The sequence below is a fragment of the Mandrillus leucophaeus genome, unplaced genomic scaffold (genome assembly GCF_000951045.1).
Source record: "Mandrillus leucophaeus isolate KB7577 unplaced genomic scaffold, Mleu.le_1.0 Scaffold418, whole genome shotgun sequence".
Lineage (NCBI taxonomy): Eukaryota > Metazoa > Chordata > Mammalia > Primates > Cercopithecidae > Mandrillus > Mandrillus leucophaeus.
In genome coordinates, this window is record NW_012104454.1 from 53,212 (window position 1) to 77,967 (window position 24,756).

Consider the following 24,756-nt stretch of genomic DNA (forward strand, 5'->3'; position numbering starts at 1 on the left):
CTATAGTCCCAGCTACTCGGGAGGCTGAGGCAGGAGAATGGCGTGAACCCGGGAGGCGGAGCTTGCAGTGAGCCGAGATCACGCCACTGCACTCCAGACTAGGAGAGAGAGCGAGACTCTGTCTCAAATAAATAAGTAAATAAATAAATAAATAAATAAATAAAAAGATCTGCTTTTGTGCTTTAAGCAGATGTTTCCTTACTTGCATATGACACTGTTGACCATTCTGTCCTTCTTGAAAGACTCTTTTTTTTTTGAAACAGGTCTTGCTCTGACCCAGGTTGGAGTACAGTGTTATGATCTCTGCTCACTACAGTCTCCACTTCCTGGGTTCAAGTGATCCTCCCACCTCAGCTTCCCAAGTAGCTGGGACTATGGGCGTGCACCACCACGACTGACTGATTTTTATTTTATTTTTTAAATTTTTTTATAGAAACAATGTCTCACTATCTTACCCAGGCTGGTCTTGAAATCCTGGGCTCATGCGATCCTTCTGCCTCGGCCTCCCAAGTGCTGGGATTATAGACATGAGCCACTGTGCCCTAGCCAAAAGACTCTTCCTTTGGTTTCTACAACACTAGATTTTTCTAGGTTATTCTTGTACTTTCCTAGATTCCCCTTTCAGTTTTCTCAAAGTCTAAATTCTATATTTTCTCTAATTCTTGGTGCTTTCCTTTCAATGCTTCCACTATCCTTGTCATAATATATCAAAATAAATGAAAGATCTTCACAAAGGAAATGGTATTCTAATCTTAAAATCAAGGTGAAAGGCACAATAAAGCAATAAAATAAAATGTAAGCTCTAAACGATTGTATTTACATATAATTCTCTTTACACAAAGAACTGCATTAATTAGGTATATCTTGGATGTTTATAAAGCTCTCTGCCTCCTAGTCTTTTGCTATTAAAAAAAAGCAATTTATCCCCAACTGTACCATATTAAAAGATGTTTCTGAAGTGTTTTTTTTTTTTTTCCTATGCAAAACATAGGAAAGTTTCAAGTTTCTATAAAGCTCTCTGCTTTATAAACATCCAAGATAGACGTTAACCTGGTCAAGAGCCAGTAACTTACCTTCTCAATGTCATGTATATTATTCCAGTACAGGGTCATGCATACATGCAACAAAAATCAATGGCTTATGAAATATATTTTCTATTTTTCTCTCTCCCCATAGGTAGAATTTCTTCAGGATGAAATATATGTTTTCTATGCTTGACACACTAGCCAATTACATAATTTTTTTTTTGAGTCAGGGTCTCCCTCTGCCACCAAGGCTGGAGTGCAGTGGCACCATCATAGTTTGCTGAATCCTTGACCCCCTGGGCTGAAGCAATCCTCCTGCCCCAGCCTCCTGAGTAGCTGGGACTACAGGTATGTGCCAATACATTTGGCTAATTTCTTAAATTTTTAGTAGAGACAAAGTTTCTCTACGTTGCCTATGCCGGTCTCAAACTCCTGAGCTCAAGCAATCTTCCTGCCCCAGCCTCCCAAAGTGCTAGGATTACAGGTGTAAGCTACCATGTCTAGCTCAATAATATAATTTTTTATACAAATAATTCAAGCCAAGTTATCATAATTGTTTTCCATACCTCCAGTCTTGTTCACTTTACCTAACAAATAAATACATGAAACTGGTATTAAATCAAAGTGATCTTTCTAAAATCCGAATCAGTTCCTACTGATTTACTCCTTAAAGCTCATTTTTGTTTTTTGTTTTTTTTCAGGCGGAGACTCGCTCTGTCGCCCAGGCTGGAGTGTACTGGCGTGATCTCGGCTCACTGCAACCTCTCCTGCCTGGGTTCAAGCAATTTTTCAGCCTCAGCCTCCCGAGTATCTAGAATTACAGGCACCTACTACCATGCCTGGCTAATTCTTGTATTTTTAGTAGAGACAGGGTTTTGCCATGTTGTCCAGGCTGGTCTTGAACTCCTGACCTCAGGTGATCTGCCTGCCTCCACCTCCCAAAGTGCTGGGATTACAGGCATGAGACACCATGCCCGCCCTTAAACTTCGTTTTGAGAGCTTAATGATCCTCCATGATGTAAACACTACCTAATTTTATCTACCACTTCTCTATCTTTTCACTCATACACCACCACCAAAGTACTTACTATTTTCCAAACATACTTTTTTGATGTTTTACAATTCTGTGGTTTGCAGATGCTCTTCTATTTGCAATATTCCTCTCTGTCCCTATTCACCAAATTTCTATTCCTCCTTCAAAACTAAGATAAAAAACCATTTCATTCTGCAAATTCTTTCCTAAGTTCTCCTATCCTAGTCCATATCACACACTAGGAGATGACACCCTCTTTTAGATCATTATTATACCTTATGTAAAACCTGTTACAGCATTTATCACTTTGTATTGTAACTTTTTCTGTTTCTATCACCCTACTAGGCTGAACTCCTAAAGCACAGATGCCATGTCTTATTCATCTTGCACAATCCCTGCCAAACAGTAAACACTCAATACATGACTGTGGGATATATGAATGAACAACTGATGGGCTTTCTGAATATATACCTAAATTAAAGAATCAGATAAATAAATGGGTAAAGGAAACTTAAATGTCTTAACATGGATAAGCTGCAAACTTCACCCCTAAAAATCTACAAAGTAAACAAAGGCAGCTGCAAAGCAGTCAAGAGCAGGACTTATAATAAACACAGACTCACTGGTGATTCTCACTGCCCGGTCAGTCCGGAAATCCTCTGTGTCTGGTTCATCAAGGTCTTCCAGGAAATTATATTCTGGATCATCATCATCATCTGCTTCATCTAGAGAAAAAAGTGTTTCAGATGCTTATTCCCAACTTCGTTCTCAAACTTCTAAGAATCTGTTCCAATAAAGCACATTTCTTCTTTTTTTTTTTTGAGACAGGGTCTCACTCTGTCGCCCAGGCTGGAGTGCAGCTCACTGCAACCTCCCCCTCCCAGGCGCAAGTGATCCTCCCACCTCAGCCTCCTGAGTAGCTGGGACCGCAGGCAAACGCCACCATGCCCAGCTAATTTTGTGTAGTATATTCCATGAAAATAGTATTTCTGTAAAAGCTACTTGTACAATGAAGCTGACAGTGAAAAAAGGAATGGCCCAAATTCCCAACAATTAGAGAATGACTATATAATTATAATTTCTTAGTATAAAATAGTACAGGTTGAGCATTCCAAATCCAAAACTCCAAAATCTGAAACTTTGTGTGTGCAAATATGACTCTCAAGGGAAATAGCCACTGGAGCATTTCAGATTTCAAATTTTCTTTTTCCTTTTTTTTGAGACAGGGTCTCACTCCGTCACCCAGGCCAGAGTGCAGTGGCATGATCATGGCTCACTGCAGCCTTGACTGCCCAGGCTCAGGCGATTGTCACACCTCAGCCTCCCAAGTAGCTGGGATTACAGGCACATGCCACCATGCCCAACTAATTTTTGTTATTTTCAGTAGAGACAGGATTTTGCTATGTTGACCAGGCTGGTCTTGAACTCCTGGGTTCAAGCGATCTGAATGCCTCGGCCTCCCAAAATGCTGAGATTACAGCATGAGCCACTGTATCCCGCCCAGATTTCAAATTTTCAAATTTGGTATGCTTATCTGTTAAGTATAATACTACATATATTCTAATATCTGAAAAAATCTGAAAGTCAAAACATTTCTGGTCCTGAGCATTTTGGATGATGGTGATACTCAACATGTATACATATAAAATGTGAATATGTAACCATTCTATAAATGTTCAATACATGTATGACAAAAGTAAAATACATACATAATAATCATAAGCATGAAAAATTATATCCTTACAATAAGAATCATAACTAAAAATACACAAAAATAATAAACATTTGTTAGAATAATAGAAACATGAGTGTTTTTCTCCCTTTTAATAGTCTTTTTTCTTTTCTTTTTTTTTTTTTTGACATGCAGTCTCGCTCTGTCACCCAGGCTGGAGTGCAGTGGCACGATCTTGGCTCGCTGCAAACTCTGCCTCCCAGGTTCGAGCAATTCTCCTGCCTCAGCCTACCAAGTAGCTGGGATTACAGACGCCCGCCACCATGCCCATCTGAAGAAAGAAAAAAAAAAAGTAGAAATGAGGTCTCACTGTGTTTCCCAGGCTGGTCTCGACTTCCTGGCCTCAAGCAATCCTCGTACCTTGGCTTCCCGTAGTACTGGGATTACAGGCACGAGTCATCACACCTGGACTATCTTTTCTAAATGTTTGAGAAAAGTTCTAAATTTAAATTCAGAACTAAAATTTAATTATTCTTATCCCCACATTAATGTGGAAAACTAAAAAGTAACTACACATTGAAACTCTCACAGATGCATATCAAACTATTATCAGTGGTCCCTCTGGGAAATGAAACTTGAACCTTGGTGTCAAACGCCTTGGAAAGGACTGGTAGGAAAATGAAGTGTCAATAAATAAACTCTAAGAGACAAACCCCAAAAAAATCATATTAAAAATTTCACATATGTAGATACATACATTTTTCTTGGGGGGAAGGCTTCAATTGTTTTATTTTTGTAATATTTGATTTCTTTATACCAAACATATTATTCTTACAGTTTTAACAGTGAAAAAAGAGAAAACTCTGGAAAGAATACATCCTACAGAACCCAGCATATAGAGTATATCATGTCACTTCTATTCAGATGCCTCCTCTCCTCCCTGTCACTGTTTTCAAAAATCTTTCCAAGGTCCATTCCAATTACCAGCTCTTTCATGTAGCTGTCTCTGATCATCCTAAACAAAAGTTACCCTGTCCTCTTCTAAAACCTTACAACAGCATTTACGCCACTTTGATGGTATATCTGAGTTTATTCAACAGCTTCATTCATTTACAATGTATTGGCTGAGCGCAGTGGCTCACTCCTGTAATCTCAGCACTTTGGGAGGCAGAGGTAGGAGGATCACTTGAGCGCAGGAGTTTGAGATCAGCCTGGGCAACATGGCAAAACCCCAACTCTACAAAAAATACAAAAATTCGCCGGGCATGATGGCACAAGCCTGTATTCCCAACTATTCAGGAGGCTGAGGTGGGAGAATTGCTTGCGCCGAGGAGGTCAAGGCTGCAATGAGCTGAGATCTCACCACTGCACACCAGCCTGTGTGACAGAGTGAGACCCAGTCTCTCACACACACACACAAACAAATACAATGTATTGTGAACCTAACAATGGGCCAGGCACCCTGTCATTCATACAGCTTTTATTCCATGACCAAATGATTATGCTCCTTTATCCCTCACAGATTCTAGCACAATGCCTTGTATAAAGAAAGTACTCAAACATTTGCCAAATGATATACAATGTAATTATTAATAGTATCATAAGGTACATTCAAGGACTTGTTATTTTCTTTCATTCACTTATCCTGACTTACTCCTAGCATTACCTACCCAACCATTTACTCAGTCTATTTTTTTTTTTTTTTTGAGATAGAGTCTTGCTCTGTTGCTAGGCTGGAGTGCGGTGGTGTTATCTCAGCTCACTTCAACCTCTGCCTACCAGGTTCAAGTGATGCTCCTGCCTCAGCCGACTAAGTAGCTGGGACTACAGGCATGCGCCACCACACCCAGCTAATTTCTGTATTTTTATTAGAGACAGGGTTTCACCATGTTGGCCAGGATGGTCTCAATCTCTTGACCTTGTGATCCGCCCACCTCGGCCTCCCAAAGTGCTGGGATTATAGGCGTGAGCCACCACACCTGGCCTACTTAGTCTGTTTCCATCCAAACTTTTACCTGATCACTATTCCTTCCCCATTTCTGATAATACCACTACTTCTTTAGGGTTACCACATACTTCAACCACACTGTTCTATGAGGTGCTATCAATCACCAGACTCCATGCTGAACAGTCTCCCTATTAATCCCATGCAACACCAAGAGACTGGGCATGAGATCAAACCAAGCCAATCTGACTTGTTCCCCTGGATTTTATAAGTGAAGTTTGTAGGGGAGAGTCCTGAAGCGTAGACAAAGCAAAAAGTAATCATGGAGTGCTTATGAACAGAGTTCTAACCTTGTAGAAAAATAAATGTGAGAAGGGAGCTGAGTGACAAAAGGAAGTAAAATAGAGAGGAAAGGGGGATCCTAACAGTCCCTCAGTTCCACTGCTGATTTACTACACTTCCAAAGTCTGGTTTCATTTCACCCCACAAGATAGAGTTAGGATTCTTTCACTTCATCATGAAGACCCTTAACTAACATGATATTCTTTTGGTAAATCATTGAACCCTAATGAAATCATATATAAAATTTTGAATGGGCCAGGCACAGTGGCTCATGCCTGTAATCCTAGCTCCTTGGGAGGCCGAGGTGGGAGGATCTCTTGAGGCAAGAGTTTAAGACCAGTGTGAGCAACATTTCTCTACAGAAATTTTTTTTTTTTTTTTTGAGACGGAGCCTTGCTCGTCGCCCTGGATGGAGTGCAGTGGCACAATCTTGGCTCACTGCAAGCTCCACCTCCTGGGTTCATGCCATTCTCCTGCCTCAACCTCCAGAGTAGCTGGGACTATAGGTGCCCGCCACCACGCCCGGCTAATTTTTTTTGTATTTTTAGTAGAGACGGGGTTTCATCATGTTAGCCAGGATGGTCTTGATCTCCTGACCTCGTGATCTGCCCGCCTCGGCCTCCCAAAGTGCTGGGATTACAGGCGTGAGCCAACGTGCCCGGCCCAGAAATTTTTCTAAAAATTAGCCAGGCAAGGTGCTGCATGTCTGTAATCTCAGTTACTTGGGAGGCTGAGACCTGAAGAGTATCTCTTGAGGCCAGGAGTTTAAGGCTACAGTGAGCTATGGTCACACCACTGTGAACCACCCTGGGCAACACCCTGTTTTGGGACGGTGTCTCAAAAACAAAAGACAACAACAAAACTATGTATGCATGTATGTTTCAAGGGATTCAAATCTCAGCATTCAACAATCTTAGGATTCAAGATTCCTTACCCAGAAAAAAAAAAAAAAAAAGAAAGAAAGAAATGCTAAGAACTGGCCCAGGCATGGCGGCTCATGCCTATAATTCTGGCATTCAGGAGGCCAAGGTAGGAGGATTGCTTGAGGTCAGGAGTTTGGGAACAGCCTGGGCAACATAGTGAGACCTCGTTTCTACAAAAAAAAAAAAAATTAGTCAGGCACAGTGGCATGTGCCTGTAGTTCCAGCTACTCAGTGGGGTAAAGCAGAGGATTGCTTGAGCCCAGGAGGTCAACGCTGCAATGAACCGTGACTGCAACACTGCACTCAGCCTGGGTGACAGAGTGAGACCCTATCTCATGAAAAAAAAAAAAAAAAAAGAAAGAAAGAAAAAGAAAAATTAACTACTGATTTAAGATAAATTATCAGTTAAATATAAATTAAATCAATTAACCCAAACCATTCCATTCTATACCCTTCCAAATAATAAAAATTTTACAACAGATAATGGACACTGTATATAATAAATCACAAACCAAAACTTACCTTCATTCCCCACATCATCATTCATAAGTCCCCCTAGCCACATCTTCCAGTCCTCATCATCTGCTGTATTGGGGTCATACATATCTGGAGTGATGTCTGGAGCTTGGAGCTCTGCCTCTAGTTGGCCCAGGGGAACATCTTTCAGGGGCATCTTAGAACGCGTTCGAAATGCAATGAGACTGTCATCCATGGACTGGACAATGAAGAAAGAAAAACAAGTCACTGAGTGAGTGATGTTTCCAAACCTCATCATCACTCCTTTTCTTCTCATCTTAGCTTAAGTAACAGGATCTTTCCTCTAAACAATTTGGATTTATTATTGCTTGAGAAACTTTAAGAAACACGACATAAAAAAGAAATAAAATAAAATAAATGACATCAGTTTGAAACCAACATTTTATGAAAATTTGTAACAGCTTTATTGAGATATAATTCACATACCATAAATTTCACCCTTTTAAAGTACATAACTGAACGGATTTTCATATATTCACAGAGTTATACAACCATCACCCTTATCTAATTTCAGAACATTTCATTACCCCCAAAAGAAACCCCATCCATTAGTAATCGCTTCCCTTTCCCCCTCCTCCCAGCCCCGTTAAGCATTAATCTATTTTCTGTCTCTATGGATTTGTTTATGCTGGACGTTTCACTTAGATGGAATCATACAATGTGTGGCCTGTCTCTGGCCGCTTTCAGTTAGCATAATGCATTCAAATCCCACCCTGTTGTAGTATCTATCAATACTTTTTTTTTTTTTTGAGACGGAGTCTTGCTTTGTTGCCCGGGCTAGAATGTAATGGTGTCATCTCGGTTCACTGCAACCTCTGCCTCTTGGGTTCAAGCGATTCTCCTGCCTCAGCCTCCCAAGTAGTTGGGAATTACAGGCGCCGGCCACCACATCCGACTAATTTTTGTATTTTTAGTAGAGATGGGGTGTCACCATGTTAAGCAAGCTGGTCTCGAACTCCTGACCTCAGGTGATCTGCCCGCCACAGCCTCCCAAAGTGTTCGGATTACAGTTGTGAGCCACCGTGCCTGGACATTTTTTTTTTTTTTTTTTTCTTAAGAGATAGGGTCTCGATCTGTTATCCAAGCTAGAGCACTGGCACAATCAGAGCTGACTGCAGCTTCAAACTCCTGGGCTCAAGCAATTCTCCTGCCTCAGTCTCCCAAGTAGCTGGGACTACAGGCATGCACTACCATGCTCGGCTAATTTTTTTTTTTTTTTTTAGACGGAGTCGTGTTCTGTCGCCCCTTCTGGAGTACAGTGGTACGATCTCGGATCACTGCAACCTCCATCTCCCAAGTTCGGGCGATTCTCCTGCCTCGGCCTCCCGAATAGCTGGGACTACAGGCATGTGCCACCACACCTGGCTAACTTTTGTACTTTTAGTAGAAATGGGGTTTCACCATGTTGGCCAGGCTTGTCTTGAACTCCTGGCCCCAGGTGATCTACCTGCTCAGCCTCCCAAAGTGTTGGGATTACAGGTGTGAGCCACTGGATCCATGTTCAGCTAATTTTTCTCATTTTTTGTACAGATAGGGGAGAAAGTGAGAGACCTCCATCTTTGTACTTTTTCAAGACTGTTTTGGCTATTCTGGGCCTGTGCAATTCCACATGAATTTTAGGATTAGGTTGTTAATTTCTACAAAAATTGTAGCTGGGATTTGGATAGGGACTGCACTGAATCTGTAGATCAATTTGGGAAGCTCCCCCTAGACTACACTGCATCAACCTCCTAATGGGTTTCTATTTACCCTCTTGCTTTACTCTAGCCCATTTCCCACACGTTAACCAAAAGGAATTTTTAACATTAATCTGAAAATATCACAAAAATCTTTTCTAATTTTTTTTTTTTTTTTTTTAATGGAGTCTCACTCTTTCCTAGGCTGGAGTGCAGTGGCGTGATCTCAGCTCACTGCAACCTCCACTTGCCAGGTTCAAGCAATTCTCCTGCCTCAGCCTCCTAAGTAACTGGGATTACAGGTGTGCGCCACCACACCCGGTAATTTTTTTGTATTTTTTGTTAGAGACGGGATTTACCATGTTGGCCAGGCTGGTCTTGAAATCCTGACCTCAGGTGATCCACCCACCTCGGCCTCCCAAAGTGCTGGGATTACAAGCATGAGCCACCACGCTGGGCATCTATTCTAATGTTTAAAATACAATCTATACTCCTTATCATGGTTTCCTAAGACCTTCATGATCTAGCTCTTGCCTTACTCTCTGACCTCATTTCTACCTCTCTTTTTCACAATCCCACCCTTCATGTAGTTTCTATTCCTTAACCATGCCAAGGTTGTCTCTATCTTAGCGACTTAGAATGTGCTGTTTCTTCCATATGGAGCACTTTTCCTCCCGAGATCTTTCACTTGCCTGGCTTCCTCTCATTCGGATCTCAGCTTAAATGCCATCTCCTCAAAGAGGCCTTTTTGTTTTGTTTTCTTTTTTTGACAGTCTTGCTCTGTTGCCCAGGCTAGAGTGCCATAGCGTGATCACAGCTCACTACAGCCTCGACCTCCTAAGCTCAGCACCCCACGTAGCTGAGGCTAAAGGTGCGTGCCGGTATGCCCAGCCAAGTTTTGTATTTTTTGTAGGGACAAGGTCTCACTATGTTACCCAGGCCTGTCTTGACTTCCTGGGTTCATGTGATCCGCTCTCCTTGGCCTCCTAAAGTGTTGGGATTACGGACATGAGCCACCAAACCCAACCCTGTTTTTTAAATTTTTTTAAAGTAAGTTCTCATACTATTGCCCATGCTGGAGTATAGGGGTGCAGTCATGGCTCACTGTAGTCTCAAACTCTCAGGCTTAATCAATCCTCCCGCCTCAGCCACCAAGCAGCTAAGAATACAGGCATGCGCCACCACACCTAGATAATTTTTCTGAATTTTTGGAGAGTCGGAGTCTCACTATATGGCCCAGCCTGGTCTCAAACTCCTAGCCTCAAGCAATCTTGTAGTCTAGGCCTCCCAAAGTGATGGAATTACAGCCAAGGAGGTCTTTTTTGATCAGCTTATCTAAAGTTCTCTGATAGGAAGTTTCATATTTCCTCATTTTAATTTAGTTCATAGCACTTAACCACTATCTGAATTTACTTGTTTATATGCTAATAGTCTATCTCCCCTCAATAGACTGTAAGTTCCATGAAGAACAACTTTTTCTGTCTTCTGCACTGTGGTTTCTCAACTTCAACCATTCAGTATGTGTTTGCTAAATAAATGGTTAGATAAAAAACTACTACTGCCCCTACTACGATTTATTCACTCAAAAGCATGATGATTAAATGACTGACTATTCCATTCAATATTCCATTTTTAATTATATACATTACATATATATATAATTATAAATATATATGTATATAATTGAAATGGAGTCTTGCTCTGTCACTCAGGCTGGAGTGCAGTGGCGCCATCTCAGCTCACTGCAACCTTCGCTTCCCGGGTTCAAGCAATTTTTGTGCCTCAGCCTCCCAAGTAGCTGGGATTACAGGTGCTTGCCACCACGCCCAGCTAATATTTGTATTTGTGGAGACGGGGTTTCACCATGTTGACCAGGCTGGTCTCAAACTCCTGACCTCAGGTGATCCATCTGCCTCAGCCTCCCAAAGTGCTGGGATTACAGGTGTGAGCCACTGTGCCCAGCCTTAATTATATTCTTTATTTTTAGGATTTATTTTTAAATTATTATATTATACTTAAAAATTTTAGGACAGACATATTTTTCATTGACCTGCAAGAATGATAGGGGAAACTTGGAACATTAAAATTTACTGGCTGAGGCCGGGCGCGGTGGCTCACGCCTGTAATCCCAGCACTTTGGGAGGTCAAGGCAGGTGGATCACAAGGTCAGGAGATTGAGACCATCCTGGCTAACACGGTGAAACACTGTCTCTACTAAAAAATACAAAAAATTAGCTGGGTGTGGTGGCGGGCACCTGTAGTCCCAGCTACCTGGGAGGCTGAGGCAGAAAAATGGCATGAACCTGGGAGGTGAAGATTGCAGTGAGCCGAGATTGCGCCACTGCACTCCAGCCTGGGCAACAGAGCAAGACTCTATCTCAAAAAAAAAAAAAAGAAAGAATAATCAATGGATGCTAATATTAGTGTGAGAAAAATAATTTGATTAATTGGGCTGGGCACATCAGCTCACGTCTGTAATTCCAGCATTGTGGGAGGCTAAGGTGGGCAGATCACTTGAGGTCAGGAGTTTAAGACCAGCCTGGCCAACGTGGTGAAACTCCATCTCTACTAAAAATACAAAAAATTAGCTGGGTGTGGTGTCAGGCATCTGTAATCCCAGCTACCGGAGGCTGAGGCAGGAGAATCACTTGAACCTGGGAAGTGGAGGTTGCAGTGACCCAAGATGGCGCCACTGCACTCCAGCCTGGGCAACAGAGCAAGACTATGTCTCAAAAAAAAAAAAAAAAGAAAAAAGGAGGCCAGGCACAGTGGCTCACACATGTAATCTCAGCACTGTGGAAGGCCGAGGCAGGTGGATCACGAGGTCAGGAGATCAAGATCATCCTGGCTAACACAGTGAAATCCCGTTTCTACTAAAAATATAAAAAATTAGCCAGGCGTGGTGGCATGCGCCTATAATCTCAGCTACTCAAGGGGCTAATGCAGGAGAATCACTTGAACCCAGGAAGCGGAGGTACAGTGAGCCAAAATCACGCCACCGCACTCCAGCCTGGGCAAGAGAGTGAGACTCCATCTAGGAAAAAAAAAAAGACAAGAAAGAAAGGAATTCGGCTTTGAAGTATATCCCAATATGATATATACTAATTAAAAATGGAAAATAAGAACTTTACAGTAGGAAAACCAAGCATGTACAACTTTAACCAAGTGATGAAAGTTAACATGACAGATATCACGTGCCTTCTGATATGATGCACTGAGAAATACACCTCACTCTTCCAGTATTTGTAACAAAAGTGCAAAACCTGAATCTAATTAAGATGAAACATTAGAAAAATAAAAATTGAAGAACATTCTACAAAATAAGTGGTGTATACTCCTCAAAACTATCAGGGTTATAAAAGACAAAGACTGAGAAACTGTTCCAGATTAAAGAAGACTAAAGAACAAGACAATTAAATAGATATTTAATCCAGGGTTGAATGCTGAATAGGGAAAAAATTTATTTTCCCCCAACATAAAGGGCATTATTGGGACAACAGATAAAACCAGAATAAGCACTTTAATATATTATGCTATATTACTGTATCCTGATTGATTGATTGATTGATTGATTTTGAGACAGAGTCGCTCTCCGTTGCCCAGGCTGGAGTACAGAGGCACAATCTCAGCTCACTGCAACCTCTGCCTCCCGGGTTCAAGCAATTCTCCTGCCTCAGCTTTCTGAGTAGCTGGGATTATAGGCATGCGCCACGACACTTGGCAAATTTTTGTATTTTTAGTAGAGATGGGGGTTTCACCATGTTGGCCAGGCTGGTCTTGAACTCCTGACCTCAAGTGTTTCACCCACTTTGGCCTCTCAAAGTGCTAGGATTACAGGCATGAGCCACCGCACACAGCCTGTATCTTGACTTTGATTAACACACTATTATACCGTGTTAATACAAGAGAATAAACTCATTTTTAGATAATACACACAAAAGAGGCTGGGCGCGGTGGCTCAAGCCTGTAATCCCAGTACTCTGGGAGGCAGAGGCGGGTGGATCACGAGGTCAGGAGATCGAGACCATACTGGCTAACACAGTGAAACCCCGTCTCTACTAAAAATACAAAAAATTAGCCACGCATGGTTGTGGGCGCCTGTGGTCCCAGCTACTCCGGAGGCTGAGTCAGGAGAATGACGTGAACCCGGGAGGCAGAGCTTGCAGTGAACCAAGATCAAGACTGTGCTCCAGCCTGGGCGACAGAGCGAGACTCCGTCTCAAAAAAAAAGAAGAAGAAAATATACACAAAAGCATGTAGAGGTAAAATGGCATCATGCCTGAACCACACTCCAAAATGATTCAGAAAACAGTATGTATATACAGAGAGAAAGGGGAAGAGAACCATCAAGCAATTGTGGTAAAAGGTTAATTTGGGGGAATTTGGGTGAAGCTTTTTCCTGTGTTCTACATTTTAAAATGCTCTCTGCTACATAGTTCATTTCTTCCTTAGAAACTGCCATTCTCAGTCAGGCACGATGGTTCACACCAGTAATCCCAGCACTTTGAGAGGCTAAGGTGGGAGGATCACTTGAGCCCAGGAGTTCGATACCAGCCTGGGCAAAAATATAGGGAGACCTCATCTCTACAAAAAACTAAAAAATTAGCCGGGTGTGGTGACATATACCTGTCCCACCTACTCGGGAGGCTGAGGTGGGAAGATCACTTGAGTCTGGGAGGCGGAGGTTGCAGTGGGCCAAGATCACACCACTGCACTCAAGCCTGGGTGACAGGGTGATACCTTGTCTCAAAAAAAAAAAAAAAAACCCAAACTGCCATTGTCACTTAGCAGAAAATAGCACTAGCCAAATATAAAGTATCAAAGACTAACTCTTACTTATATAAAGTTGTAGTTATCTTTTCCTCTCCCTTCCCAGCCTGAGCAACAACTAGATTACTCCATTTGACTTTCTCAGTGAAGTACAATTTTAATATTTACCTGGAAAGAATCCATGCAGACTGGACTGGAAGCCAGCTCCTCATCTACTGCATGTAACTTCTCCATGAAAGTACTATCTCTGGTCTGTTTCGGCTTTGGAGGGGGCGGGGGCCCCATGGGCACTACCTCAGCACTGATGTGCCTGATGGCTGGTGTGGTGACTTTCTCAACCTGATTAAAAGAGGTGACTGCATCAAAAAAGGAAGGAGGGAAGAAAAGAAAAAAAAAGGAAAAGAAAGGAAGGAAAGAAAGGAAAGAAAAGAGAAAGAAGAGAAGAGAAAGAAAAGAATGAAGAGAAAGAAAGAAAGAGAAAGCAAGAAAAGGAAAAAAAAGAGGGAAAAAGAGGCAGACTTTCCATACACCACTGTCCTTTCTCTTCTCTAGTTAGAGGTACATAAAAACAAAGACTCCAAGTGTATTGATCTAATTAGTTTTCATCCTATTTCTAGAGAAGTCAACAGAATGCTACTTAGTTTACCAAAATGTGGGAAATTAATAACAATGGCTTTAGGACAACATTAGAAAGCACAGATATGAAAGAAGAGAAGGGTAGGAGAAAAGAAACTCCACTAGTTGCACATTTTTGGCCCCTTAATGAGAACTCAGAAAAGTTCTTTAGTTACCACTGAGCTCTCGCCTTCTCTGAACTGTTTACTAACTTAACAAACTTTGAAAAATGGTGACAGCCCAGAATCACCATGGATAATCTACTTACACAGTTATGTCTAACTTATCTCCTTTGTATGATGCCGATTTACCTCCGATAATATGCCACTCTCCTCATCTGTTTCAGTCATCTCAGAAGACTGCCTCAATCTGGATTTCTTTGCCCCACGTGGAGATGAAGCAGTGCTTTCAACATCACTTTCCAATAAGCTCTACAAAATAAACCCAGTTCACCTTAATATTTATGCCCCTACCTCATTCCACAAAGTCTGAAGTATCTCAAGAGAAGGAATCATAAAATATCAATCACTCAGCCTGGCCAACATGGTGAAAACCCGTCTCTATTAAAAATACAAAAATAAGCCGGGCGTGGTGGTGCGCACCTGTAATCCCAGCTACTTGGGAGGCTGAGGCAGGAGAATCACTTAAATCCAGGAGACGGAGGTTGCAGTGAGTCAAGATTGCGCCACTGCACTCCAGCCTGGGTGGCAGAGCGAGACTCTGTCTCAAAAAAAAAAAAAAAAAAAAAAAAAAATCCATCATTCAACTAGTTACAGTAACAGAAAATAAAATTTAAATAGAAACTTAAAGGCCAGGTGCAGTGTCTTATGCCTGTTATCCCAGCACTTTGGAAGGTCGAGGCGGGTGGATCACTTGAGGTCAGAAGTTCAAGACCAGCCTGGCCAACATGGCAACACCCTGTCTCTACTAAAAATACAAAAATTAGCCAGGCATGGTAGCGCACGCCTGTAATCCCAGCTACTCAGGAGGCTGAGGCAGAAGAATCGCTTGAACCTGGGAGGTGGAGATTGCAGTGAGTCAACATCGCACACTGCACTCCATAGGCAACAGAGGAGATTAAAAAAAAAAAAAAATCCTAAAGGTGGGGACAGGGATCAGATCACTATCCTAATCTGTATTACAAAGTGTAAGGCCTTGGTCTAAAATCCTTTTACAAAACAATTTAAAGAATACATTAAGAAACAAGTCAAAGGACATATTAACACAGCAATGAAAGTGAACAAAGTATAGCTAAAATAGTAGTATAAATGAATCTCAAAAGCATAATGTTGAATTTTAAAAAGCTAGGAACAAAACATATAAACATGGGTCCATTTATATAAAGTTCAAAACAGTAACAATTGAACTATAGTGTGTAGAGATACATATTGAGGTGATATAACTATAAAGAAAAGCAAAGAAATAATTACTAAAAGGCAGGGTTGTAGTTATTTTTAGGGGGAGGGAGGTGATTATGACTGGGGAGGGTATATGGGGGTGTCCTAGTAATGTTATAGTTCTTGACTTTGCTATGAGTTTCATGAGGATTTGCATTATAATAACCGAAGCTATACATTTTTATTCTACGCATGTTTCTATGCTATATTTCATAATACAATAGATTATAAAATTAAGGGAGTATAAAAGGCAGAAAAACAGCTTAAAGCACAGAAATGAGCTGAAAAAATAACCATGTCTCAATCCTCTCTGCAAGTGACATTACTAAAGAAGCAAAGTATACCCTGCTTTATTAAGACAAACATTACCAAGTAACATTCACTGACCTCTTCAGCAGTTTCATCTTCTTCTTCATCATCCGGCTGGTATTCTTCATCTGAGGAATCATCTTCTTCAAGGTGGATATCCACAAACTGAGGAGGCTACATTAGTACAATTAGAAAGAAATGAACTAATGGGAAACACAAATCATACGTATTTGGAAAATAAGGGGAAGAAGCAGGGCAGGAAAAAAAAAAAAAATCCTAAGAGCATAATGTACAGCTAAAGCAAATAACACGAGGCAGAGGTTAAAGTGAATTCCATGAGATGCAAACCTAAGAGTAATAGAATGGAAAAAAACAAAGCTGGAATTAAAACAAAGATTGATCAAGAAAAGTTAAAGAGGAAGTACTTAAGTTTCAAAACCGATGAAGTCTTTCTGGAAAAGAATAACAATTATTTCTTCCAAGTTTACCTTAATTTCATTGGCCTTCTTAATTGGTGAAATATTCCATGTTGGAATTACCTACCAACAAAGAATATAAATAAGTTATCTTAACTGAAATAATTGTTTTTCATGTTTACTTCCTCTGTACCATCACTAACAGCCATATACTTAACAAGTACCTGCAGTGATCTAGAGGTGTTGTTATCCCTGAGGGTATACTCTCAATTATTTGTCAGAGTTAGAAAGAAGGAAACGAGGAAAGAATCTATTACAGTCATGAGCATTTCTGCCTTACACTTGGTAAGCCTCACTTCTTTCTATAAATGAAGAAAACAATGTCTACCTTGTTCATATCACAGCTGCAGTTCACATGGAACAACAGATGTGAAAACTATTTATAAACTATTAAACTACATAAATCTAAGATATTTTGGTTACAGTAGTCTTTTAACAGCAATATATTTTTGTAATCAGTTACATAAATCCACCGTACGTACAACTCCAAAAGCCAGCCATGAAAAGCTTTTATGGACTATTCTGCCTATGGAGTAGACCTGCTCTGCCTATGGAGCTGCTTTTTAAAAGAAAAAAACAAAAAAAACACTTTTACTAGGGGATTTAGGGCAAAGTTTCAAGTTGTCTACACTTATTTGTCCAATAGGACATGAAAAAACAACACAGAGATATAAAGCAAATATGGCAAAATATTACTCTTAGAATTTACATACATTGTAACAATCTTTCAATTTTTTGAATGTTTGAAAATTTTTATAAGAGCTAGAGGGAAAGTTTTTCTTGTTTTTGTTTTTGTTTTGAGACAGGATCTTGCCCTGTTGCCCAGGCTAGAGCAGTAGCACTATCAGAGCTCACTGCAGCCTCAAATTCCTGAGCTCAAGTGATCCTCCTGCCTCAGCCTCCTGATTAGGACTACAGGCATGCCTCCTCACCAGACCTCGCTAATTTTTAAAATTTTTTGTAGAGACAGAGTCTCATTAGATTTCCTAGGCTGGTCTCAAACTCCTGAGCTCAAACAATCCTCCCATCTCAGCCTCTCAAAGCACTGGGATTATAGGTGTGAGCCACCACACCTAGCCTAAAGAACTTTTTTAAAGTTCTTATATATTGCTGATAAAATGCCATTGAGGATGTATAATTTCTTGACCATTTAATTGTAACCCAACCAAAATCACCTTATGAACAAAAGCCAACTGGTCATTAGGTTCTGTCTCTAAAAGGAGTCTTAGCTTCTCAAATCAAATCAGCCCTGCTATGTTCTGACCATTTACCTAGTGCTGTGTAGATGGGACCAATATAGGGTAAAGGGAATGATGTGATTCAGGTCCATTTCCCTTTCCTACCTACTGCCAAATCCATTAGAAAGGCAAGCCAGCATTCAGAAGTGTGTTGGAGTCAGTCTAGTAAGAATTAAGAAGGCCAAGTATAGTGGCTCATGCCTGTAATCCCTGCACGTAGGGAGATCAAGACAGAAGGATCACTTGAGCCCAGGAGTTTGAGATGAGCCTGGGCAACACAGCAAGACCCTATTTCTACAAAAAAAAGTTTCAAAAAAACCAATTAGCTGGGCATGGTGGCACATGCCTGTAGGCCTAGCTGTTTGCCAGGCTGAGGCAGGAGGATCCCTTGAGCACAGGAGTTCAAGGCAGCAGTGAGCTATGATTAGGCCACTGTACTCTAGCCTGAGCAACAGAGCAAGTCTCTAAAAAAAAAAAAAGAAAGAAAGAAGCAGCAAGAGACCTACATTTTAATACCTGCTCTCCTACATAAACTACACAGTCTTGGATGGCCCAACTTCTCTACATCTATATTTATGGCCAATAAACACAATCCAGAGCCTAATTTGGATCTCCTTGGATTTTTTTTCACCAAATCAAATAAAGAATTAATGTTAATTATATTCTTTTTTTTTTTCCTGTAAGACAGAGTCTTGCTCTATCACCCAGGCTGGAGTGCAGTGGTATGATCTCCGCTCACTGCAACCTCTCCCTACTGGGTTCAAGCGATCCTCTTGTCTCTGTAGCGGGATTACAGGTGTCCACCACCACGCCCGGCTAATTGTTGTATTTTTAGTAGAGACGGGGTTTCACCATGTTGGCCAGGCTGGTCTCAAACTCCTGACCTCAGGTGATCCACCTGCCTCCTCCTCCCAAAGTGCTGGAATTACAGGCGTGAGCCACCGTGCCCAGCCATGTTAATTATATTCTATATGTCAAGTAGACTTCACAGAACTTCCTCATTGATAGCTGCTTTCATCATAGCTACCACCTATTCATTTGTGATCACATCCTGGAGAAAGATGAAATTTCAATTTATGCAATGAGGGTTAGTCAACCAGACCAAAAAAGTTACGTGATTGCCAAAAAAAAGGTCGATTTGACCTTAGATACATTAGGATAAATATATAATCTGGAACACTGTGGAGATAATCTAACTATACTAAACCACATCTGGTTCAGCAGTCTTCTTTTGGCATACCTTTTTTTTTTTTTTGAGACGGAGTCTCGTTCTATCGCCCAGGCTGGAGTGCAGTGGCGCGATCTTGGCTCACTGAAAGCTCTGCCTCCCAGGTTCACGCCATTCTTCTGCCTCAGCCTCCAGAGTAGCTGGGACTACAGGCGTCTGCCACCACGCCTGGCTAATTTTTTGTATTTTCAGTAGAGACGGGGTTTCACCATGTTAGCCAAGATGGTCTCCATCTCCTGACCTCACGATCCGCCCACCTCGGCCTCCCAAAGTGCTGGGATTACAGGCGTGAGCCACCGTGCCCGGCTCTTTTGGCATACTTTTAAAAGGATATGGGATGGGCACAGTGGCTCATGCCTGTAATCCTAGCATGTTGGGAGGCCAAGGCGGGTGATCACATGGGCCAATTCAAAAGCAGCCTGGCCAACATGGTGAAACTCCACCTCTACTAAAAATACAAAAAATAGACGTGTGTGGTGATGCATGCCTATAATCCCAGCTACTGAGCAGGCTGAGGTATGAGAATCACTTGAACCTGGGAGCCAGAGGTTGCGGTGAGCTGAGATTGCACCACTGCATTTCAGCCTGGGTGACAGAGTGAGACTCCATCTCAAAACAAAAAGGCCAGACACAGTGGCTCCGCCTGTAATCCCAGTACTTTGGGAGGCCGAGGCGGGTAGATCACTTGAGGTCAGGAGTTTGAAACCAGGCTGGCCAACATGGTGAAACCCCATCTCTACTAAAAAAAAAAAAAAAAAAAAAAATTAGCCGTGCATGGTGGTATGCACCTGTAATCCTAGCTACTCAGGAGGCTGAGGTAGAAGAATCACTTAAACTTGGGAGGCGGAGGTTGCAGTGAGCCAGAATCGTGCCACTGCACTCCAGCCTGGATGATGAAGCAAGACTCCATCTCAAAAAAAAAAGTGGGGGGACAAATTGGGGGATGTATAGCCAAGAAAATGTTATGAAACGACATACTAGTTTTTTTCAACTGTAGGAAAAGTCATGTGGAAGAATACACCAATTTCTTTTCTTGCTTTTTTTTCTAGACAGGGTCTCATTATGTTGCCCAGGCTGCTCTTGAACTCCTGGCTTCAAGCGATCTTCCTACCTCTACCTACCAAAGTGCTGGGATCACAGGTATGAGCCACGACGCCCAGCCTAGACTTGTTTCTTCTATCAGGCTCCAAGGAATAAAACCAGGACAGATAAAACCTATGATACGTATTTTCAGTCTGTAAGGCAAATCTTCCTTACTATCAGAAATATAATGAACTCCCTCATGACTATTAACTGTCTTGTAAGCACGAACTAGTCAAGTGCTTATTAAGAAGGATATGGCATAGCTCCAAGCACCAAAGAGCTTGCTGTACCAGAATACTTCAGATGTCTTCAAGTGGTTCTCACACTTTAGTATTCAAAAGAATTAACTGTTGTGTTTTTGCCAATGCATATTCCAAGGCCCTGCCCATGGGTCCTGATTCTCTGGTCTGGGGTGGGTCCAAAAGTATGGGGATTATTTTGTTTTTGTTTTTGTTTTTTTGAGACAGTCTCACTCCATTGCCCAGGCTGTAGTGCAGTGGTGTAATCTCCACTCATTGCAACCTCCGCCTCCCAGGTTCAAGCGATTCTTGTGCCTCAGCCTCCCAAGCAGCTGGGATTACAGGCGCACACCTCCACGCCCAGCTAATTTTTGTATTTTTAGTAGAGACAGAGTTTCACTATGTTGGCCAGGCTGGTCTCGAACTCCTGACTTCAAGTGATTCACCTGCCTCGGCCTCCCAAAGTGCTGGGATTACAGGCATGAGCCACTACACCTGGCCAAAAGTATGCATTTTTAATAAGCAGGCCTGAGGGATCCCACACCAAAGTGATTTTTATGGAACTGTCCCCTAGAACACACTATGAAAAATACTAAACACTTTGCAACAAGTGTTGTAACATAAATAGAAAAACTGGTCTCACCCATTGGTTTCAGCCATTCCAAATGGTTATCTTTCTAGCAATTCCGAAAAGCAATGCTTCATATCTACTAAAATAAACTATGATCATTATAGCTTATGATCATGTAGAAACAATTCTACTGTCTTTTACAAATATTTCTTTAAAGAGGAAAATTCAGACCACAATCTTTCCTATATTTTTCCCTATGGGTGAATTAGATCCTATTTACCAAGCTAAAAACAACCAACAAACAAAAAAACAGAATGCTTACCACTCCTTTTTCCACTACTTCCTTCAGTTTAGAGCGTGTCATTTTAGGCTCCTAAGGAGAAAAAAACAGAAAGGAAATATTCATTAAAAATCACAGCTCAGTGAGGTGGCTCATGCCTGTAATCCTAGCATTTTAGGGGCAAGGTGGGAGGATGGCTTGAGGTCAGGAGTTTGAGACCAGCCTGGGCAACATAGTGAGACACCCCCTACAAAAAAAATTGTTTTAAATTAGCTGGGCATAGTCGCATGCTCCTGTAGTCCCAGCTACTCAGGAGGCTGAACCGGGAGGATCTCTGAGTTCAGCTTAGGAGTTTGAGTCTAGCCTTGGTGACACAGCACGACCTTGTCTCTAAAAAATAATAATAATAAAATAACAAATAAAATAAATAAAAATTACCACGTAATTCTTGTGTTTTAGGATGCTAACTTTCACCCCAGCTGCCAAACTGTTTACAAACTCCTCAGTGACTTCCTACCCTTAGCCAGTTTACAGAAAACTCTGTTCCAAGACATTAAAAGAGTCAACTACTCACAAACATTGGCATATCTTCTGACTCACTGATGGCTGCTTTCATCATAGCTACCACGTGTTCATTTGTGATTACTTCCTGGAGAAAGATGAAATTACACATTATGCAACAAGGGTTTGTCACCTAGACAATACTCTTCTCTCTATGTAACTCTGTTAGACGTGTGTACAGGACAAATGAGAACCATACACTCGAATAGCATCAGACTGGGATAAAGCAACGCAACTGAAAGCAAAGAAGGCAGAAGTAAGTTTTGGCCAGAACCACAGTTTCAAACAAGGTAGCAGCAAATGAACCAATCTCATTAGCTGCTACTAGGAACAGGAATGGCTCCATAAAAAGAGATCCTGAGGTAAGTAACTACATGCTTAAGAGTAACAAAGAGCAAAGGCTCTGCAAATAGCTGTGTTGCTACATATCAAGAAAAGTATTTACATATGTACGAAGAGCAATAAACTATTAACCAGGCATCTTTTTAGACATATCGACCCACAAAAGAGTAAACCCACTATGAACATTATCAACATTGAATCTGCTAAACAATACAGTAAATATGCAAATCAGTGGAAAACAGAAACAGTTTATCTTTCCAATTAAATTCTTCTTTAACGTGTTCATATTTCAAACTTGTACTGAGTACAAGGCGAAAGCTATCTTAAATATGTAAAAATGTAAAATGTTCTATCACAGGTAACCCATAAAATCGGTAATTAACATGCCAAGAGTCAAGAATTTGCTGAGTATTTTTATACGCTTTCCATGAAAAAGTTCCCTTCCATTAACATAGCTGCCCCAGTCTTACTCACATGAAGGATGTTTCGGACATTGACCGCTGTTAGATTGTGCTGCTTGGCACCATCCTCCAAGGTACGGTCAAGCATGTCGTCCAGTTTCAGGTCATATGCCAAGGTCCCTTCTTGACCCCTTCCATCTCGTTTCCTCTTGGTACCCTTTTTCTTTTTTCTCCTTTTCTCACTTTCTTCATTGTCTTGTTCTTCTGCAAATAAACCAAGAGCATCACCAGAATTCCGAAATAGCTGCTCCAGGAACTTAGCCCAGAAAGCTGATAGTAAAGTGGATAAATCTCAAAAGCATTATGCCAAGTGAAAGAAACCAGATGTAAAAGGACACATATTATATGACAGTATACCCAGTATAGAACATTTGCACAGAAGATGCAGAACTATGGAAATAGAAAAGAAATTAGTGGTTGCCAATGTTTGAGAACAGGGGATAGCAAAGGGGAATTAGGCAACTTTTGGGGTGACAGAAATGTTCCACATTGGTTGTGGCAGCACTTAACACAACTGTATATATTTTTCTTTCTTTTGTTTTTTTGAGATGGAGTTTTGCTCTTGTTGCCCAGGCTGGAGTGCAATGGTGCAATCTTGGCTCACCGTAACCTCTGTCTTCTGGGTTCAAGTGATTCTCCTGCCTCAGCCTCCTGAGTAGCTGGGATTACAGGCGTGTGTCACCACGCCCAGCTAATTTTGTATTTTCAGTAAAGACCGGGTTTCTCCATGTTGCTCAGGCTGGTCTCAAACTCCCAACCTCAGGTGATCCACCCGCCTCAGCCTGCCAAAGTGCTGAGATTACAGGCGTGAGCCACCACGCTTGGCCCCACTGTACATATTTTTCAAAACTCATCAGATACATTTTATTTTATACCTCAATAAACCTAATGTAACTTACTACATTAACAAAACGAAAGAGGAAAAAAACATGATCTTAATAGAGATAGGAAAAAGCATTTGATGAAATTCAATATATGAAAAAACTCAGAAAACTTAGGAAAAGAAAATTATTTCCTTAACCTAAAAAATATTTCTATGGAAAGCCTGTAACTGTCCTCATATATAATGAAGGAATACTGAACATTTTCCTGTTGTGTTCAGAAATAAGACACAGATGTCAACTATCACTACTACTTATAACCTACATACTAATGAAGGTCTAGAATATGCAATAAGAAAAATTACATGTTCATTTTAAAACCATTTGCCAAAGTGAGGCTGGACACAGTGGCCCACTGCCTGTAATCCCAGCCCTTTGGGAGCCCAAGGCAGGTAGATCACCTGAGGTCAGAAGTTCAAGACCAGCCTGGCCAACATGGTGAAACCCTGTCTCTACTGAAAATACAAAATTAGCCGGGCACGGTGGTGTGCCCCTGTAATTCCAATTACTCAGGAGGCTAAGACAGGAGAATCACTTGAACCCGGGAGATGGAGGCTGCAGTGAGCCGAGATCACACCACTACACTCAAGCCTAGGCGACGGAGCAAGATTCACACACACACACAAACCATTTGCTAAATCAAATAAAGAAGTCTTTAGTCATGTGTCTGTGTTATGCTTCACAATAAAAAATTCAGTATTTCAAAAGAATTTTAAGGATGCCTAACCTTATGAGCTAGCATTTCCATCCAACAAAAAAGAAGTACACATGTTCAGCAAAAAATCTATAGATTATTCACAGCAGCACCACTCAGAGTAGCTACAACTGAAAACTATCCAAATGCTCATCAAGAATTGAATGGGGCCACGTGCAGTGGTTTGCACCTGTGACCCAGCACTCTGGAGGCCAAGGTGGGCGGATCATTTGAGGTCAGGAGTTCAAGACCAGCCTGAGCAACATGGTGAAACTCTGCCTCTACTAAAAAAAAAAAAAAAATTAGCTGGCTGTGGTGGCACGTGCCTTTAGTCCCAGCTACTTGGGAAACTGAAGCAGGAGAATCGCTTGAACCCAGGAGGGAGCGGTTGCAGTGAGCCAAGATTGCACCATTGCACTCCAGCCTGGGCGACGAGAGCAAAACTCCATATCAAAAAA

At 41.4% G+C, this 24,756-nt stretch overlaps 1 protein-coding gene across 1 annotated transcript in view; it reads right to left on the minus strand.

The window, feature by feature from the left end:
- Nucleotides 1-24,756, minus strand: part of LOC105548622 (GON-4-like protein) — an 82,334-nt gene that overhangs the window by 26,386 nt on the left and 31,192 nt on the right. The window contains exons 4-12 of the mRNA XM_011992710.1: nucleotides 22,737-22,927; nucleotides 21,934-22,008; nucleotides 21,402-21,452; nucleotides 16,733-16,783; nucleotides 16,323-16,418; nucleotides 14,850-14,969; nucleotides 14,092-14,262; nucleotides 7,463-7,655; nucleotides 2,682-2,783 (exon numbers count right to left, since the gene is read on the minus strand). Coding sequence (XP_011848100.1) covers nucleotides 2,682-2,783; nucleotides 7,463-7,655; nucleotides 14,092-14,262; nucleotides 14,850-14,969; nucleotides 16,323-16,418; nucleotides 16,733-16,783; nucleotides 21,402-21,452; nucleotides 21,934-22,008; nucleotides 22,737-22,927 — 1,050 coding nt within the window. The remainder of the gene's footprint in view (nucleotides 1-2,681; nucleotides 2,784-7,462; nucleotides 7,656-14,091; nucleotides 14,263-14,849; nucleotides 14,970-16,322; nucleotides 16,419-16,732; nucleotides 16,784-21,401; nucleotides 21,453-21,933; nucleotides 22,009-22,736; nucleotides 22,928-24,756) is intronic.